Source organism: Rhamphochromis sp. 'chilingali' (genome assembly GCF_963969265.1).
Source record: "Rhamphochromis sp. 'chilingali' genome assembly, chromosome: 21".
NCBI lineage: Eukaryota > Metazoa > Chordata > Actinopteri > Cichliformes > Cichlidae > Rhamphochromis > Rhamphochromis sp. 'chilingali'.
Genome location: NC_137949.1, coordinates 30,393,446 through 30,412,334, shown reverse-complemented (window position 1 = coordinate 30,412,334; position 18,889 = coordinate 30,393,446). Strand labels below are relative to the sequence as shown.

General features: G+C 41.8%; 2 protein-coding genes across 4 annotated transcripts; one reads left to right on the top strand and one right to left on the bottom strand.

The window, feature by feature from the left end:
* Positions 1–145: 145 nt before the first annotated feature.
* Positions 146–5,329, top strand: vash1 (vasohibin 1). Of its 3 annotated transcripts, none has more exons than XM_080870775.1 (8): positions 146–442; positions 837–1,042; positions 1,273–1,361; positions 1,736–1,792; positions 2,158–2,232; positions 2,877–3,258; positions 3,656–3,765; positions 3,927–5,329. In XM_080870775.1, exons 1-8 carry the CDS (start codon positions 430–432, stop codon positions 3,997–3,999), a joined length of 1,005 nt encoding a protein of 334 aa, XP_080726901.1. In that variant the 5' UTR covers positions 146–429; the 3' UTR covers positions 4,000–5,329. The 3 variants fall into 3 exon arrangements, with proteins under 3 accessions (XP_080726901.1, XP_080726900.1, XP_080726899.1); XM_080870774.1 differs by having other exon boundaries at positions 790–1,042; XM_080870773.1 differs by having other exon boundaries at positions 146–1,042.
* Positions 5,330–7,643: 2,314 nt separating this feature from the next.
* On the bottom strand, positions 7,644–14,529 carry angel1 (angel homolog 1). Its single transcript, XM_080870441.1, has 10 exons — positions 14,403–14,529; positions 13,021–13,896; positions 12,685–12,914; positions 12,530–12,599; positions 11,998–12,437; positions 11,775–11,910; positions 11,540–11,650; positions 11,396–11,429; positions 8,346–8,506; positions 7,644–8,242 (listed from the first exon to the last, which is right to left on the bottom strand). Exons 1-10 carry the CDS (start codon positions 14,467–14,469, stop codon positions 8,082–8,084), a joined length of 2,286 nt encoding a protein of 761 aa, XP_080726567.1. The 5' UTR covers positions 14,470–14,529; the 3' UTR covers positions 7,644–8,081.
* Positions 14,530–18,889: the final 4,360 nt, after the last annotated feature.

The following is an 18,889-nucleotide window of genomic DNA, read 5'->3' as shown; positions in this document are numbered from 1 at the left end:
TTAAATTGGAAAATTGAAATATAAGCTAAAGCAGACCTCAGGTTGACAGCTTACGAGGAGCACCTAAATGCATCATCGTACCCCTGCTGAGATCATCCGCTAAGTAGGGAGCATGCGCAGGAGAAGAGATTTGGGGAGTGTCTGAGTAGCTCGTTGGATGTGAATAACCGCAGACGCTGAAGCCAAGAAGAGCATCTGTGTGAACAATGAACCGGCGGACTTGGACGGAAATCGTTTGGTGAAACGGACAAAGCGGACGTGTGAGCAGCGCCGGGGAGATGGAAATGCAGGAGAGCGGCGATTTGCTGGATGTCTGTGGCGTGAATGACCTCTAACGAAAGGGGGAATTAGGAATTTATACTTTGCTGTCTGCAAAGTCAATCCTCGCATCGAGAGTGTTAATGTTGGCTGGCCTGTGTTTGGTTGTTGATGAACATTAACAGTAAGGCCAAGCATTTTATACCTTAAGTAGCCTTATTGTCTCGATTTATTTATTTCAATTTCTGGTCATTGAATGCCTTTAGTCTACTATTGTTTATTTCAAAGTGTCTAATACTTATTGCAGTACGATTTTAATACACGTTATTAAACCACTGCCTCATATTTACGTGCTGTGACACAGGCGAATATTAATTATAGCAGATCAGCCTTTCTTTTATGAAATACTGATGCCATAATCCACTCGGTGTCATGAGTTGGCCATCTGTCGTGGACACCTACTTAAACCTGCAAGCAGATTAATCAAGGTGTAAGGATTTAAAGGCATCAGTCAGGACGTTTCTGTGCCAGAACTCTGCTGGGCTTCCTGGTAAAGGAGGGGATGCTCTTGGCCACAGTTGGCTCATTGGAGGAGAGAGACGAGGAGCAGGAGGATGAAGGCGACGAAGAGTTGAGGGATGGAGGGGTGCCTTTCTATGTGAACAGAAGTGGCTTCCCGGTGGATGAGGAGACTTGGGAGAGGATGTGGCGCCATGTGGCTCGAATCCATCCCAGCGGTGAAGCATTGGCGAAGGAGATAAGAGGTGCCACTGACCTGCCCAAGGTAAAGCCCGAAGGAAGGAGGAAGGAAATGCAGCTGCTCGCACAGCACTGAATATATAATGCGTGTTTTGTGCAAACTTCCCTGCACAGGAAATTTCTATTTTGCTACTTTTGCTATTAGTTATACAAAACAGAAGAGCACAGAGGTCAAACAATGCTACATTCACCAGCTGCAATGAATATTGGGATTGTGTTATGGTAATGCAGATGTTCGGATGCTCTGTCCCACAGATTCCAATACCAAGTGTGCCTACATACCAGCCTACCACCACTATCCCACAGCGCCTGGAAGCCATACAGAAGTACATCAGGGAATTGCAGTATCCTTTGAGCAAGCCGGTTAGAACTAAATCAGTGATAACAGGGTGCATTTAAAATGATTTTGAGACTATATAGATTGTTTATAGATTTTACACACCGATCATAGGAAATGTGGATGTTAAAGTGCAGAATCCCACTGACCCACTGTTTTTTTCACAGTTTAAAATATGGGCCAGACAGCTGAAATATAATGTAGGCCACCACAGATGCTATATTAGGTGAAAGCTTGATTTCCAGCCAGAGAAGGATTTCATCCATTATTAACCAACAGCCTATGACTCCCACAGAGCACTTTAAGGAGCTGCCTTTTCCTTTCTCTTAAAACATTTGTCATGTTGCCTTCTCGCAGTATGACCTTAACTGTGCTTTACAGGTACAATCACACAGGAACGCAGTTTTTTGAAATAAAGAAAAGCCGCCCTCTTACTGCGTAAGGAGTTCTTCAGTCACAGATATTTACAGCAGCAATCACAGGATGTCTGGGATGAGGGTCTTTGATTTCTTAATATTTACCCAGTGTTGCTGTGAGTGCATGCATATGGATCTCTCTGGTTTACTTCAGGGCTTTGTGTGTAGGAGTGTGTGTCAATCAGCACAGGGCTGGAAAACACTTTCCCTGACCTCACTTTATTAGATTTAGTAGCGCCAATATTATTTCCCTGGCTCAATGACAATGCTTTTGTTTTCATGAAATCAATAACAATGTGTTCCTGTAACTGGTAGTGCAGTAGGCTGCTGTCCCCTAACTCAGAATGACATTAAATGGTACTCTTGTTTTTCGTTTGTTTTGCGCAGGTTAATGGACATTGCTAAGGAGATGACGCGGGAGGCTCTGCCAATCAAATGTCTGGAGGCAGTGATCTTGGGAATGTATCTTTATGACCACAGAGGACGTGGTGCAGGTCTTAATTTATTGTTTTGTTGGCAGCACTTTACAATACAGCTTGAGACTAAGGGCGTAATTACCCTGTAATTAAATTAAATTTCAATTAATTTTATTTAAAATTACAATGTAATTATATTTCTACACAAATACTTAAGGGTAGGTAAACAAGAAATAATTATACTGTATGTAAATTTAAGTACTGCATAATTTCCTGGTAGTTTAGTGAAAAAACAAACAGTAATTTTAAAACATTAATGGATACATCAATACATATGCATAAAATTCAATGAAATTCCATTTAATTGCTATGGGATTGCACCTTTAGTCACGGCCGTATTATAAAGTGTTACTGTTTTGTTTTCTGCTTCACTCCAGTGGAGCCTGACAGAATGGGTTGACAAATGGATTCATAAATTTGTTTTTTGGCAGATCTACCGTATGTTTTCTCATCAAATTTTGGCTTCAGATATTATCTAGTATAGCGGAACAAAACAGATGGATTTTCTACATAATAAGAAGCAGCAGGCTTCACCATTATATGCCCGGTTTTAGATCAATTTGTACAGACGTTTTTTAGACTTAGGATTTGAAGGTCAGTTGTACGTTTCCTTGACTCAGCTTGATGCAGTTACCTCACCAACAACATGCCTGCCGTGGAGCGCTTCCCCCTCAGCTTTAAATCTCAGTTCTCAGGGAACCACTTCCACCACATTGTGCTGGGAGTCCACAGCGGGGGGCGCTTCGGAGCGCTGGGCATGAGCCGAAGAGAGGAACTCATGTTTAAGCCCCTGGAATTTCGAACACTACTGGACTTGGTCCAGGAGTTTGAAGGAGCATACAGGGGCTACTGGCACACCTTACGAAAAGTCAAGATTGGCCAGTACGTTTCCCACGATCCTCACAGCGTGGAGCAGATAGAGTGGAAACATTCGATACTTGATGTGGACAAGCTCACCAAGGAGGAGCTACGGAAGGAGCTGGAGAGACATACTCGAGACATGAGGCTAAAGGTAGAGTGGCGCAGGTGGACTGCCCTTTCTGCTTATCAAATTCCCTTTGACGTGCTCTCTCTTCATGCGTGGTGACACTGATTTGAACTGCTGTTTGAAGAGCAATCCCTCTCAAATGCTGTTCTCTCATCACCTCTGATGCTCATATAATGAAGGCAGCCTGGATGCTGAGCTCGGTGTATAATAAAACTGACTTGACGCTGCTCTGCAGTGCTTTACTCAAGGGTGGCTCTGTCCATCAGTAGCTGATCTTGTGCACTCAGTGCATTACACAATCACATTAAAGACAGAGACATACTTCAGCCACTGACACTCAGAGTAATGGTGAAAGCACTGGTAGCTCACTCATGATGTTTTCAAGTGAATGAAGCTCTTATGTTCTTTTGTGGTTTTGCAGATAGGAAAGCCTGCACCTCCATCTCCCACCAAAGATAGGAGGAACAGCATGGGTTCACCCCTCAGAGGACCAGGCAGCCCCATACGGAGGATCAGCCGTGTTGAGAGGCGGTATGATTAATCACATGCTCTGCATAGCTCTCAGTATTTGCGCTGGAGATGTCTTATGATCGAAGGCAAAAAGAAGGAGCTTCTAAATTAGTCACAGTTTGCTTCTTATATGAATAAACCTCGTTGTTGTTTCTAACATTTATTTATTTATTTATTTGCAGCCCCTCTGGAGACAAGAAGGTTTTGGAACAAAAATCCTCCACAGATATGAACGGATACCAGATTCGAGTCTGAGGAAGATTTTATTTTATTTTTTTAGATAATTAGCAGATTTCAAAGCGCCACACAGGGTGTTAGATTTTGCCATAGAATACGAGCGTAACAGAACACGTTCATTAGAAAATTTGATTATTTCCACACGTGCACATATTAACTGCCACCCACTCACAAGTCCTCATGCACAAATTCAATGACCGGGAAGCAGCTGCAAGCTGGAAACAAAAAACACAGGGAGAGGCAAAGAATGGGACATGTGTCTGAGAGCGTTTCTGCTTGGTGCTGGAGGACACACGTGCTCATACAGGTTAATGCTATGGCACAGCTAAAGCTGTGAAGTGACATCATCTTTCAAATGTGTTTTGGTTAAAAGAAAAAGCGCTAAAATGCAGCATAAAAACAGTCAGTATGCTGCATAATGGTACAACAACATAAAAAATGCAATATCAATTTTTAAAAATCTGATTACAGCAGTGAAATATGGATGCTCTATAGGTGCAACCACAGCTCAGTGTAAAAAGAAAAACGCCTGCTCTGATGTTTTCACTTCTATTAAATTTCAATTTAATGATCCAATCAGGAACAAAGGGCAGAGCGTGTGAGTTGAGTGTTTTGCTGCAAAACAGTTATACCCACTGTGTAGCCTTACCTATTCAGGCTTAAAAACAGTTAAGGAATGCTATTCATTTGGATAGGCTAAAGAAAATCTTACAATGCACTTTTTCCCTGCCAGTTTTACAATGTTTATATGTTACTTGACAAAAATGTTTTTACTTGAATTTGTTATGTGGACCCTTAATTTGGAGTCTCCATTAACTCCGCCGCCTCTGGACTTCCTGTAATATTAGCTGTCAGTGACAGTACAAGAATCTCCATGTGGGTATGACTGTGTTTACGGTGACCAATCACAGTAGGGCCGAGAGATTTCTAATCCTCGAATCAGGTCGTGAGAGAAGCAGAAGCAGAATTTATTTTTTTTAAGCAGAGTTGACTTGTGTATAAATTTCCCTCATGCTTGGGGCTGATCTGAGCTTTGTACACACAGGTACCCCTCTATGCCTTCCTACCCTTTTGTTTTGTTTCTTGCTCACAGATTCCAATGCTGCTCATTGAATTTGTGCCCACAGATTTAGATTTAGATCATGGAAGTGGTGGTTAATGTGTTACATGTCATATGACGTGAATCTGATATTTTCCAGGGGCCAGTGATTTAACCTAAGGTTTATTTTTTTGTACACACTGGCCCGTTCACAGGATTCAGTGTTGAATAGATTACCAGCAACTCCTCGCAAACAAACGCCTCATTCAGCTTCCCTGTGTTGTTACAGTATTTTTCTGTAGCAGTTACTGTGCATAGAAATTGGTGCTGGCAGTGCTCCCAACATAAAACAGAGCTGGGGCACAAGTGCAGTAATATGTAAACATTATAAATGACTGAAAAAGTTTTGGTAAAACAAAGCGAAGAAGCTAAAGCTGGACAAAAAGTACCGGCTCAGCTGCTGGACATATCACAGGTCCCTGTGCTGTCTACAGAAGCTCTCGAGGCTCGTCTGCAATCTGTCTAGTTGTACTGTAAGTGTGCAAATAAATGTCATGTAGTATATATCCACTTAGACTCTGCTGGGCAACCATTACTTGTGTAGTGACTAGTTTGCAAACCACTTCCCTCGTGCCTTGTGTGATAATTCAAAGAGGAGGATAAACACTTTTTTAAAAACATCTAACCCATTATTCTTATTGCCCGACTAAACACAAAGCAGCTCTGCCCGTCTGAATCACTATAACATAAACACACGTGTCATCAGTTATTCTAACTGATAAATATAACATCTTTCACATGAGTTAAAGCCGATGAGTAATGCAGCTGCATTTATTGTAAAGTAACAACGAGGCGAGTTTGTGTGAACTGTACTTTTATTTGTAGCAACTTTATCAAATGCTTCACTTGCCTTAAGTGGTAACCTAAGTAACTGACTTCCATTTAAACAAAAGTGTATAGCAGTTTGTTTACAGCACTTTTACCTGCATTTTGTATTTTTTTATTGGAAATGCCGTCATTTTATACCCTCGTTGTTGACGATCACCCGTAAATACTTAATTGTTTATCACCCTGTTTCAAATGTTGCTGCAGCCAACGTTTTTATCTCTACGGTAGGTGTTGTCCATTCTCATGTCTTATAACACGGTTGTTTTGTATCAAAAACTGTTGATTTGCAGAATCACAATAAAGAGTCACGTTGATTATGGCAACACATCTTTATGGGTTTTTTTATTACCTCCAACAAGAAAGTTAAGGCAGTGGTTTAGTGTGTTTGTATATCTATTTTTTAGTGATAACTGCAAGTTGTGGACAGTTTTATGACACTAGATGGGTCTCTTGGACCCTGGTTAAGTCTTTGTTGAATTTGTCCAATTTTTTAAAGGAATTTCCGATGGTGCTTATCTGCTGTAGATACAGTTTTAGGCCTGACACGTCTTTGGTCTTCTACTTGTCCAAGTTCCTCAGACTGTTTAAGAACACACTGTATGCTATACTGAGATATCCCAAGTTTTTGTTGTTTTCCTTGATTTAACCGAAGAACTGGAAACAAATTTGCTTTTGTGACAGGCTTCTAGTAACAAAGTTTCTGAATATAGAATTTAAAATTGGTTCTTTGCTCAGCTTTCTATAATGTGTAAACACAAGACAGGTTCGTTGCTTGAATTACGTGCCTTTTTTATGCTTTGAATAAGTCATAGGTCAGTGTTATGTGGTTTAGGAAACGGGTCAGGTACAAGGACTGGACTGAAAATTTGTGAAAAGCAGCAAATGACCAAAGAAAAAACTTTGAATGCCTGGAGATTACGCAACACCTTGCTTAAAAAAAGGTTAAAATGTCTGCTAATCCTTAACAAGATCATAAACTCTATACTTAACAAGGAGACACACTGTAATTTGGTGTCTTTGTGCCAGGCAGGGAATTTTTTGGTTTTCTATCTATCAGCAGTTCATAATGAGCACTGCAGATCCTTCCAGAACAGAGGCACATAACAAGAGCGCACTGAGCTCTCTAAACACCATCTCTGTCAGGACTACTATACAAAGCAAACACTTCTATAACAGGGGAAACACAAGCCTCAGCAAACTAAAGCACTGTCATACTGCGATGGCAGAGTTCAACATACTGGACTTTTAGATTTCAGAATACCTTCAAATTGGAAAAAATGCTGAAAAAGTAAGACCATGCCCAAACTGAATAATCTATTTATAGTTTTACTCCTAGTAGAAATAATAATCATGGTGTGCTCACACAGGACAAGCAGCTAGCAGGGCAAGGGAATGTCCTAACTTAGGGAGAAATAAAGTATGTTATCTTAAAATGACTCGTCTCAAACAGTGGGTTAATCGAGGGGCTGCACTAGTATATGATGAACTGAACTTTAACTGCAATTCACACAAAGTAAACAAAATCATACCAGCAGAGGTAAGGGGTTCATGGTTTTCCTTCATCATAACCCTATATATCTAAACAGCATACTGACAGGGGTGATGACACACTCTACAGCCTACATTTTACCCTTTCACACTAAGATTCATCATGCATTAACAAATCAACACCACACAAATATTAATTCATGTCATCCAGACATCACCAGACAGTAAACACAGGGAGATGCACACATTTAGGGAATATATTTATTCAGCATTATTAACAATCTAAAAAATATTCATAGTTTCAAGACTAAATTTAAAAGAAAAAAAAAAATCCCACCCCAAACAAAACAACATTCACCAACAGCAACATGAACAGGTCCATGTAGTTTCCACACCAGCAACAAAGCAATCAATGGCTGCATTTTTAAAAGAAACTGTTAAAGCATCATTAAAGAATTGTGACATTTCAGTATTTATCTAATGAAAAGCACAAAAAAAGTAGACTGAAAAATGGTGGCCATTATTTACATTGCTATTTGGGAAAAGAAATTAAGGTCTATTCAGTTGCAAAACTATGATTTTGTTGCCAGTAGTGAAGCAGAAAAAATGTATTTATAACAAAAACCTGTATAAATGAACAGTTGGAAAGAAAATATGTTCCAACATTCAATCACAGTTCTTCCCGTCAAGCATTACTGAGGTCCAGCTGAAATTTAGCGAGAAGACTGAGATGGTCTGAGGGGAATATGTGATTGGGAAGGCCATTCATTGACCACAAGACATCCTCAGACAGAAGAGAAAGAGACCCGATGAGTTTCAGGCCATCGTTCAGAAAGCTAGCACAAGCTAAGGAAAAGAAACAATAAACAACACAATATATTTAATGTCACAAATAATTAATTTAGAGCTTGAACATCTTAAATATTCTTCGTGTCAGACATCCTCATACCTTGTCGACCAGTAAGAACATGTTTTGGAGAATAGAAGATGTAGTCGACTGTGTGTCCGACCTCCGAATGCAGGGTTGTCACTTCTGGATTTCCAGAACCTGGGAGAATGTGCTTATAAACCGACTCTAGGTTTAACCGATGGTGGACTGTGTGTCTGAACCTGCAAAACCATAGAATTAATGATTAATAGATCTTATTTATACTTCCAGTGGACATATTTTGCTGTTACTTATCATCTTTCATCTGTCTATCCTGTTACAGTGGTGGATGCTCATTAGTTTTGGCCAAAGATGCAATTAGGTCAACATATGTACTGTTCTGTGCAAAAGTCTTGAGCCACCCCCTCCTTTCTGGATATCTTGCTTCAAATGACACTTTCGTGTTTTTAAAGTGTTCTTGAGCAGTAGTTCTCCAAGCTTTCTGAAGGTCTTTCAAAGTTATACTTGCACTCCCAACATGAAACCATCTGGTTAGATACCAAACAAGTACTTGGTAAAGATATACATTTGTCAGACCTACCGCTTATCACCCAGCCTCTTAAAAAACATAAATGCTTCCAAAGTATAACAATAGCGTCAACTCTGGTGGGATGCATATCAGATCACACACTCTGTAGTTAGACCATCCACTAATCTAAGTCACTAATCTTCAATAACCCAGACTTTGTATTCAATTATAGCTTGTTCAATTCAACTATTTGGAAAGAAAAAAAAAGAATTACTCATCTCACTCTTGGCATCACCTTTGCAAAATTGGATTTAGCGACACCGATACTTGCATACAGTGCTCTCAGAACACCCCGAGATGCAATCAGGCTCTGCACCTACATGAAGCCCTTTTGGACCCAGATTACTGCACAGCTGTCTTACTTGCTGGGCTGCCACATCCCACCATCTTTCACCTGATCACTGACAGATTCTGGTTAAAGACACTTCTCACATTGAGGTTCCTTGCACATTATAAATTCTACACTCGCTCCTATATCCCCCGTGTTTCAATTATTGTATCGTCCGTGTTTTTAAGTCATCTATGTCCTTGTCCTGGATCTGTCTCTTCTAAGTTGCTGTCTCGTTTTGTTCAGAATAAAGTAATAACAAAAAAAAAAAAAAAAAAAAGTTCTTACTTGGATATTGGCTGCTTTTTACTCATTTTAGTCCAGTCCTTGAAACAGACCATTTTCAGATAAATATCTTTTGGTCTTTATTAAGCCACTTCACACTGACCCATGGATCCCTGAAGCATAAAAACTCAAGGGATGTTTCTTTAGGCACCTTGTTGCTAGCAGTCTGTCACATAAAACATAATTAGGTGTACTTTCTTTAGCTGAATCTACAAAAAGTGCCAGTGATAACAAGTCTGACAGGCATAGTACTGTATTTTTGCAAAATTTCAAAAAGCTATTAGCCTAAAACTTGGCAGAGTGTGCAGTGTGTCGTTAAAAAGAAAATAGGATAACGGCACAAGTGCAGAAAAAAAGATGCAATAACAAGTCAAAAAGAAACTATCAACAGAAAATGGACAGTATTTGAAAATTATTTTGGTAAGAAATAGGAAAAAAAAATTCTAGATGGCCCTTCAGCCGATCCTTATTGCTAAAGCCTCATCAGAAACAATTACTGGAAGGGTAGCTACCATACCAAAAGGATGAAGAATGACAAATTACACAAGAACTGGACTGAAAGTCAGTGGTAGCAGGTCTTGTGGGATGAGAATCCATCCATCCATTCTCTTCCACTTATCTTTGTCTATCCCAGCTGTCGTAGGGTATACCCAGTCTGTCACAGGGATAACAGATAGAGACAGACAACCATTCGCACTCACTATGGGCAATTAACTATAGAGTTACCAATTAACCTAACTTAGCTAACTACATGTCTTTGAACTGTGGGAGGAAGCTGGAGTACACACAGAAAGACCCCGGCCTGATGGTGAAATTGAACTCAGGACCTTCTTGCTGTGAGGCAACAGTCCTAACCACCATGACGCTGTGGGATGAGAATCCAAATTTGAAATTTCTCACCCCAACCATTATTAATATGCACAGAGGAGGGAGAAGAGAGGTACAAACGGCCTCTAAAGCAGTCTGTAAAATACAGGAAGGCTCTGTCGTGGGATTTCAGCCAGTGGTGTTGGGGGATCTTGTCAAAACAATGGAATTATGCATGTATAAAAATACTGTGAAGTTTTCACCCACTGTGCCTCACTTATCTGAAGGCAACTGATTGACAAAAGCTAGAATTTTCCGCAAGACAGCCCCAAACATAGTACCAATGCAGTATAAGCATACCTGGATATGAAGAAAAACACTGAAGCACTGTGGGATCATCTTGACAGAGAATGAGATAAAAGGCAACATCCAAAGAAGAGCTTTGAATGTCCTTCAAAACACCTGAAGATCCATTTATAAAGACCACTTAAATAAATTACAATAAAGTTGCCTAATAGAGTGCTGAAGAATACCAACTATTGACTTTAAAAGCTCATTAGAATTGAACAAACTTTGTATCTTTGTATGCATTTCAATAAATCTCTGCATTTCCCAAGTTCCTGGTGAAATATAAAGAAATGTAAAGAGGCTTACACAGTACTGAAATGTGATCCGTGTGACCCAAAAGCTTAGGCTCAGTGTGGGCATCCTTAATATTGTCATCCCAGGTAAACGACTAGATACCAGGTAAACAGCAGCACCATACATCTGCTACGTAATGTTTTGTTTACAAAGGGCAGCAAACAGAACAAAGGGCTTAAAGGTAAGGTGGCCTCAAAGTGACAGGAGCTAAAACTACTTTTTTCAGACAGCGGATGATGCAGAGCTCTCCACCGAGGTTCACTTCAACATAAATAAGGGCTTTTTAAACCATGTAAAGCTACCATAGGAGAGTCTAAAACTAAAAACATGGAGCTAAAAATCAGCGTAAGCTTGATAATATTGTACATCATACATTAGCTCCATGTGTGATATGTAACTTTCTAAATGGTAGAAAGAATTCAGTTACAGTAACTTTAATACTATGTTGTTTATTGTCTGTTGCTTCTGTGGTAAACTGACCTTTTATCATCAAGATGATTTGCCCTTGAAGCATCTGTGCACAATAAGAAAAAAATGAACAGAGAATCAACATATCATGGTAAGGAAATCAGGAGCTTTAAATGAAAATGCGAGTGCAGTTTCTGTATTGTATTTTTGTACTACCTGGTGTGATGTCAGTCACCCCTGGAATCTCTTCCAGGCCCTGAGGACGGACACAAGCAGCTGGACAGTAGCGCAGCTGCAGCATGAAGTCGTGGCTGTACTGACATTTCCCTACGCAAGAAGAAGAAATCATCAAGCATCAACAGAAATTATGGAGAAAAGATACCACTGAAGAATGAGACATGCGCTATGGATCAATATTACTATAGTAACAGTGCACTTGACTTAACCTTACCTGATTTCTGTCTCTCAAATATCTCATTGGCAGTAGTGTACTGGCAGCTGCCAGTGATTCCCAGAGAGCTGGGCCAAAGTGGCGCCAACAGTCTGTGGCAATTGGCCTTATATGACAGATCTTCTTGACCTGATACCTGTCAGTGAATACAGAAACTCTTACTGAGGCATGAATAAATAAAAATTGAGACAAGGTGTTACTTAATTAGTTTATATTTTCTTACCATCCATGCTGGCAGGTTTTGGTAGTGGAGTTGGCTGGTAGTGATCAGCTGGTACAGAGGCATGTGTGGGACAGAGTTAAAGTCTCCACACATTATTACGTTACAGTGTTCACCTTTAGCCTTACAGGACTTGATCACGCTGTCAATTTCAGCCAGCAATATTGCTAACTGAGCCAACTTCACGTCCCCCCTCCTGGGGTTGAAAAGCAGGTGGGTGTTGGCTACACAGAGTGGCGAGCCCACCTCCTTCACTTGTGAACCCCGGTTGACCAGTGGCCGAAGAAGCAAAACAATGCCCACATTGTGCCGGTCTAACAGCTCCGTCTCAGGCTTGAAGAACTCTAGGTGAGTGGCAGCCACTTGAGAGAAGCTGCTACGAAAGCAAGTAGCACATCCATCTGTCTTGGTTCCCGTACGCCTCTTGTACACACAAGTGTAGCCTGGATCAACAACATGAACAGAATATGTGTAACATCTTTGTCAAAACATCCCCCAACATGACTCTTCCACTGTTTTGTCTCAGCTGACCTACCCATCTGAGACAGGGCAGGATGCAGCTGTTCATGGTAGTGGTTCTCCTGAACCTCTTGAAGACACAAAATCTACACAGAGTATTAGCGGACACCTAACATTAGATATAAAATTTTGCAGGTTAAATTTCAGAAACATGAATTTGACATGACTCACGTCTGGTAGCCATTGTTCTATTTCCTTTAAAAGCAGGTTACATCGGTAATGCCAATCCAGCACCTCCAGGGGGCAGTGTGTGTACAGTTGCTGGTTGGCTTCTAGTAAGTCCTGAGCAAGGATGTTGTAGGACATTACAGTGAAGTCCATAGTGGCATTTGTGAAGGGTATGAGGGCAGGCTCTGCTGAAGCAGCACTCTCATCCATCTCTACCCAGACTCTCCACATCACTGGAAGAAGGACAGATATACATGGAGCGGGTTACTGAACTGTAAATTAGTTTTTAAAAAAAGTAAAAATATTAAATTAAAAACAAAATATAGCCTTCATCCTCACCTTCCAAGGGAAGTGCTGGCTCTACAGGAGGGTAATAGCTCATAGAAGGAAAAGTTATAAGTGGGCACTGCACCTCTTCTGTGAGACCAGGTCCTGCAGGGAAGTGCCAGCTGGTTTGTGCATGGTGCTGCTCACTGAGCTTAAAGTGGGCCTGAGGATGAGAGAGAAGGGAGGGAAACACCGTCTCGGAAATGCTGACTCCATCATGTGGCTCATCTGCAGCTGGGACTATGTATTCATCCCAGCACTCTTCAAAAGTAGTCTCTAACTTTTCCATGTATGGTATTTGAATTTGGTCTTCTGCTGAGCTGGTCATTTCCGGTGTGCTCTTCTTAGCTGGAGATCCAGACTCTCCCATGGCTTGTTTCTGTACTTGAGATGCAGTATCTTTTATGCTGTCCTCTGTCTGCAGACACTTTAACTGTTCCTCGAGTGCTTGCTCTGGCATCGTCTCCTTTGCTGGTGAGATTCCCCCATTCTCTGCATCCATATGCAGCACCTTAAGGTGGGTAATTATTTCTCTATCCTCCTGTTTTGAATCTTGAAGGTTCTCCTGATTTGCTCCATGTCTCTTCCCCGCTTCTTCCTCTTTTACTTCAGATGGTACTTCTGAAGTAATGTTTGAGTTTCCGTCACTCATTGTATCTTTATCCGGGCCAGCCGTTGGAGGTTCTTTGTCCATGTTGCTCCTTGTAGTTTTTTCCACTTCCGGGCTTGGATCTTTTACCCTTTCTTTCGTTTCTCCCTTCGAACCACCGGTTGGGCGGAGCCGCTGCTCCAGCTGCTCTGTCTGCAAATCGGTGAACCTCCGGGTTTTGGCATCCCACGCAGCTTTGTCATTAACCACGGCAGGAGGGAGGCCCTTTTTTGAGGCCCCTGTAAGCCAAGAATACAGTAAGAAAGCAGGTATGCTAAAAGTTACTAAACCTTATACTTTAAGAGGTCAACGACAACCCATGAAAACACAGACGTGCTTACGGAACATAAACAACACCATAAAAGTCATGTGATAGCGTCTTTGCGTCACAAGGGGGCGTCAAGACCTCAAGAACAGGTGCAAGTTAACTCATGTAGCACTTCATAAAGTTAGCTACACTGCAACAGCTAAATATGTTCTTCGTTACCGTTTTCACAAAGAGGAAACTTTTGGCAAATTGGGGACACCACAACGTGTGTGACACTGAGCTTATAACGGGAAACATTACCAAAAACCTCATGCCGGTGAAGCAGACAGCAAAAAAAGTGCTAACTAAACTTTAGCACTATTAGCTCCAGGCAGCGTGTCTGGGGAAATACATACGTAGTTTTTTTTTTTCAGTCCGTATTTGCTCAGCCGACAATCACAAGTTCAGACACGTTTGCAAATCCACTGTTAGATTTACCTGAGGGTCGAACGGTCAGGTACCGTGATAAATAGTAGAGCACATAAAACATCAGACTGCAAATCATGTTGCGGTACAAAAATCAACGCATGCGCACTCCGAATTTGGTGATAGCTGTGGGAGGGTAGGGGCCTGAAGGCAAAAGTCACGTTTTTTGTTTTGTTTTTCCAGTGTGTTACTTTCAGTTGTTACTTTGCTTTGATTTGATAATCTGGTCCGGACAAAAACGGGAAAATATTTATATATTTTTAAAATGCTTTACAAACATTTCATTGCAATGAGTGGAGCAAACAGACATTTTCTAAAGGCATTGATTCAAACACACACCTGACATGTCTACTTGATCTGAAACCTGCCTTTATCTCATTAAGTCTCGATATAAAGTCAAACTTGACTAATAAATGTAAACACTATTTTAATTTTAAAAGTATTTTTGCCTTCTCGGCCTGATTTCCAGTTGGCCAAGTCCTGTGTTGAAGCCCCTAAATCTGGGACATAGTAAATGAATTAATTCATTTTCTCTTTCTCTGGTGAATACTTGAGCGGGCATATTGTGAATTTTATCTTTTAATTACATTAAATTCAGAAGCTGTACATATTTTTAACTTCTTTATCCCAATTATGTAAGCCATCAATGTGTTTGTTACCACAAAATCTAAATTTTATGATGAGGAAAGACCAGTGATGGGAATAACGGCGTTACAAGAAACGGCGTTACTTTTTTCAGTAATGAGTAATCTAATTACTATTCCTATTGTTACAACGCCGTTACAGTTACTATTTTTCAACAAACAGACGGTTGAAGCTGTGTTCAGGTTACCGCATCTTATATCAGTTGCACGGAAGTAGCTGATTTCTCAAATAATTGACTGTTGAGTTCTAACAAAAAAAGAAACAAAACCAAAGATAAATTTTCAGAAATCTGCATGAAAACTGCTCCACAGAAATACTAACAAACCTCTTCATCTTGGCTGTCTATGATTATAAGATCTCCTCCCTGCAGCTGACAGAAATCTCTGGATTCCTTCCATGTTTTGAATTCATTTGACTTCAAGGGGAAGTAGTAACATACAGAGTTCATTAAAATCCATCCTGCAGGACAGTGTTTGCAGCCATCGCCTGTTTCCAAAAAATAATACCACCTTTATAAAAAATTATGAAATAAATCATTATGCTTTTACAATTTTATCATATACAGAAACAATGAAACCGGTCTTACTAAGCATTGATAAGCGTGTTCTCATGGCTTCAATTTCCTTTGTAACTTTTTCCATCTGACTTTTATAGTCATTGCTTCGTTTTGTCTGGTGTTCAAGCTCCCAGTTGGTTTGTGTCTGACGGCTCATCTCACTGTCCAGCTGCTTCCTGGCATCCTTCATGGTTTCCACTGCAGTCTTGTAAGTATCCTGGAGGTTGATGAGCTCTTTGCTGATGCTTTTGGTATCATCGAGCGTGAGGTGAGTGTCTGTGAGTTTGTTATCTGCAAGTGTTGAAGACTGTTACTTTTCTTATTCTTAAGTAACAATATTATAAATCAGGTGGTTTGACAACATTGTACATCATCAGTTTTATTTAGAAATGTTATTGTAGATTTCCAAAATTTGTACAAATCATTGTAGCATCAGTACAATGAATCAATAAGCAGGCTGATAGCAAATTACTCACCTCAGTACATTTAGTCACAGACAGACACATTTTCCCTGTAACTGTGCCTTCGCTCTAACTTTTGTTGAAAATGTGATTTATTTGATGATTTTGCCTAATAGTAAACAGAAATATTTGTCTTTTTCAACATCCTTAGAAATGTTGTTCAACAGCTATCACCAAATGGAGCACTCTAAACTAGTGATGTTCGATTCGTGAACGAATCGTTCAATACTCGAGAATCACTTTACTGACTCGTGAATCATGAGTCACAAGCCCAACTGACTCACTGACTCATCCCTGTTTCTGTTAGCAAACTAATTTGCTTAGTAGAAATATATCTAGCTTATAATTAAAATTGCGGGGGGGAAGAAAACAACAGCCAGTTTCTTAACAAAAGCATTTCTGCTCTGAACTGGAAGAAAAAACCCTGAGTAGAAGCTCACATCAAGAAAATAGCTCCTCGGTTCACAGTAGCATCGCTCTGCTAACATGCTAACAACACATTTGAGCTACTCACCCCCTCCCTCCTGTGCTGAATCATAGAGCGAGCGAACGAATCACTCACTCACTCACTCACTCACCCCCTCCCTCCTGGCTCACAGCTTCTTCTTCTTCTTGGTTGGCAACCAATGTTAAGGCGCATTACCGCCCCCTGGCTCACAGCTCAGTGGACATTTAGATGAGAAAATATATATTTAACACATTTAAGGAAAATACTAATAAAATAAAAATAAACAAAATAAATGTTTATTAAGCAATTTTGATAGGAAATTGCTTAATTTTAGAAATGTTTTTGCTCTTTTATGCTCCATAAAATAGTTGGGTTGTTTTTTTAGAATCATTCATCTTAGCAGTGGGATTTACATGAAAAGAGAGACAAATTAAGTTTGAGTGAAAATGTAAATTTTTTGCACTCTCTGGTCAACTGACTCAGTGAATCAAATGACTCAAAAAAACCGATTCACTTTGGTGAGCGCCTCATTAAAATCCGATTCAGTAAAAAGAATCAAATTTACCATCACTACTCTACACCCTGCACTGGAAAAAATATCCCTTACTTCACCTGTGATCACACACTTTGGTTTTCCAGTGCAAAGGCAGCTGGCAGAGGAATGGCCAAGGAAAGGAAAGACCTCACTGAGCGAAAAAGATGAGGAAAGCTGGTGATGATTCAGTGCAGCTGGTCTCAGGGGATGAAGAAAAAGCCTGATCAACTTAGCAAGGTGAGTTTAATGTTATGATTTATTTTATTTTTTGATGGTATTGTAACGATGGTTAAGTGTTACTGGACAGTGACATGTTGGTTTTCTCTGCACACTGTTGTTGTTCCTTTAAGATTCATGTTTGGTTGGGCTGCAGGAAGTAGTGAGGGTGGTGTACAGGAAGGGGTGGGGGGACCTGGTTGTTCTGTGTGTGTGCCAGGCTGAAGAGAGGTGTAGTTCGAGAGCGCTTCCCCCTGAGTTAACAACCCGCTGGCTTATGTGCCGAATAAACGGACAAACTGAGACCCCAACCGTCTGGTTCTTGTGAACGTTACATTGGTGTCAGAAGTGAAGAAAGAAAAAAGAACCCCAGAACGCCCGAGACCCTGCTGCTGCTGACCGAGGAGCAGAGGGGAGATTATAATGCTCTGGTCGGAGCACTTCAGAGGCGCTTCGGGCAGTATAACCAACCAGTGCTGCTGAGGTCGGAGTTCCACAACAGACGCAGATTGCCAGGTGAGCCCCTCCGCATTTTGGCCCATGAAGTCGAGTGCCTTTGCCGGAGGGCGTATGACAGCATGCCACCATCAGTGCAGGCGGAGTTAGCTCGGGACCAGTTCCTGCAGGCCCTGAGCCCTAAAGAGCTCCGCATGCAAACTCAGCTTGCTCGGCCGGCCACACTCAGTGCAGCCCTGGAGCTAGCGTTGGAGAGGGAGATGCTTGCAGGATCCTCTGGGGGCGCTGACGACGCACACGTGGTGAGGGCTGTGTCAGCACCTGTGGAACAGATGGAGACGCCAGCGGGCCTGTGCAGTTTGGTGCAGACAGCTTCGCTGCAGTCGCCTTCCCCTCGGGCTGGCCCACACCGCCGACCTCAGAGCTGCTGGGGATGTGGACAAGTCGGACACCTCATCAGGCAGTGCCCCAAGCTTGCAGCGGTTCAGGGAAACGCCCACGGGCCCGTGTAGGCGGGAGTACACGGGCCTGGGAGAACGACATCCCCACACCACCGCCACCTCCACCCGGTGCGGCCATCACTGTGGGCTGGACCCAGGTTGGCGGCTTTTGCCATGTTCCAGTGACGATTGCGGGGGTGTCCTGTACGGCCCTGCTGGACACGGGATCCAATGCAACGCTGGTCCGACCCGATATTGTCCCAACCGGAGCTGCTGTACAACCGACTAACGTGCAACTTAAGACTGTGACCGGTGATCTGGCCCCAATGAGAGGGAAGGGAGTGTTCCAGTTCAAGGTGGGGGACCTCGGTGTGTCTTATGCTGCCTGGGTGGCTGACGTGCAGGACGCCTGCATCCTTGGGCTGGATTTTTTACGAGCCATTGGTGGTGTACTGGACTTAGGCAAAGGCCTCCTCGTACTCCCTGATGGGAAGAAGGTGCCGCTTATTCCTCCCCCGGTCTGCACAGCATCTGCCGCGGCGTCCACCTCCACCGCAGAGACCCCTGCAGACCCGCCAGCAGAACAGCGAGCGGAGGAGGAGGAGGAGGAGAGGCTCTCAGCAGTGAGGAGTATCTGGTCAAAGAACTGTGAGGGGCTGACTCCACAGCAGCAAGAGAGTCTATGGCAGGTACTAAAAGAGTTTAGTGACATTTTTGCCCTGAAAGAAAGTGATGTTGGCTT

Excerpts from the sequence above, each read along its gene's own strand:
- vash1 (XM_080870774.1), top strand. The coding sequence starts at position 821 with ATGCTCTTGGCCACAGTTGGCTCATTGGAGGAGAGAGACGAGGAGCAG. Across the intron at positions 1,793-2,157 it reads AAAAGCCGCCCTCTTACTGC|GTTAATGGACATTGCTAAGG; the intron begins GTAAGGAGTTCT and ends TGTTTTGCGCAG. Across the intron at positions 3,259-3,655 it reads CTCGAGACATGAGGCTAAAG|ATAGGAAAGCCTGCACCTCC; the intron begins GTAGAGTGGCGC and ends GTGGTTTTGCAG.
- angel1 (XM_080870441.1), bottom strand. The coding sequence starts at position 14,469 with ATGATTTGCAGTCTGATGTTTTATGTGCTCTACTATTTATCACGGTAC. Across the intron at positions 13,897-14,402 it reads CCTGACCGTTCGACCCTCAG|GGGCCTCAAAAAAGGGCCTC; the intron begins GTAAATCTAACA and ends CTTGGCTTACAG. Across the intron at positions 12,438-12,529 it reads TCCTGCCCTGTCTCAGATGG|GCTACACTTGTGTGTACAAG; the intron begins GTAGGTCAGCTG and ends TTGTTGATCCAG.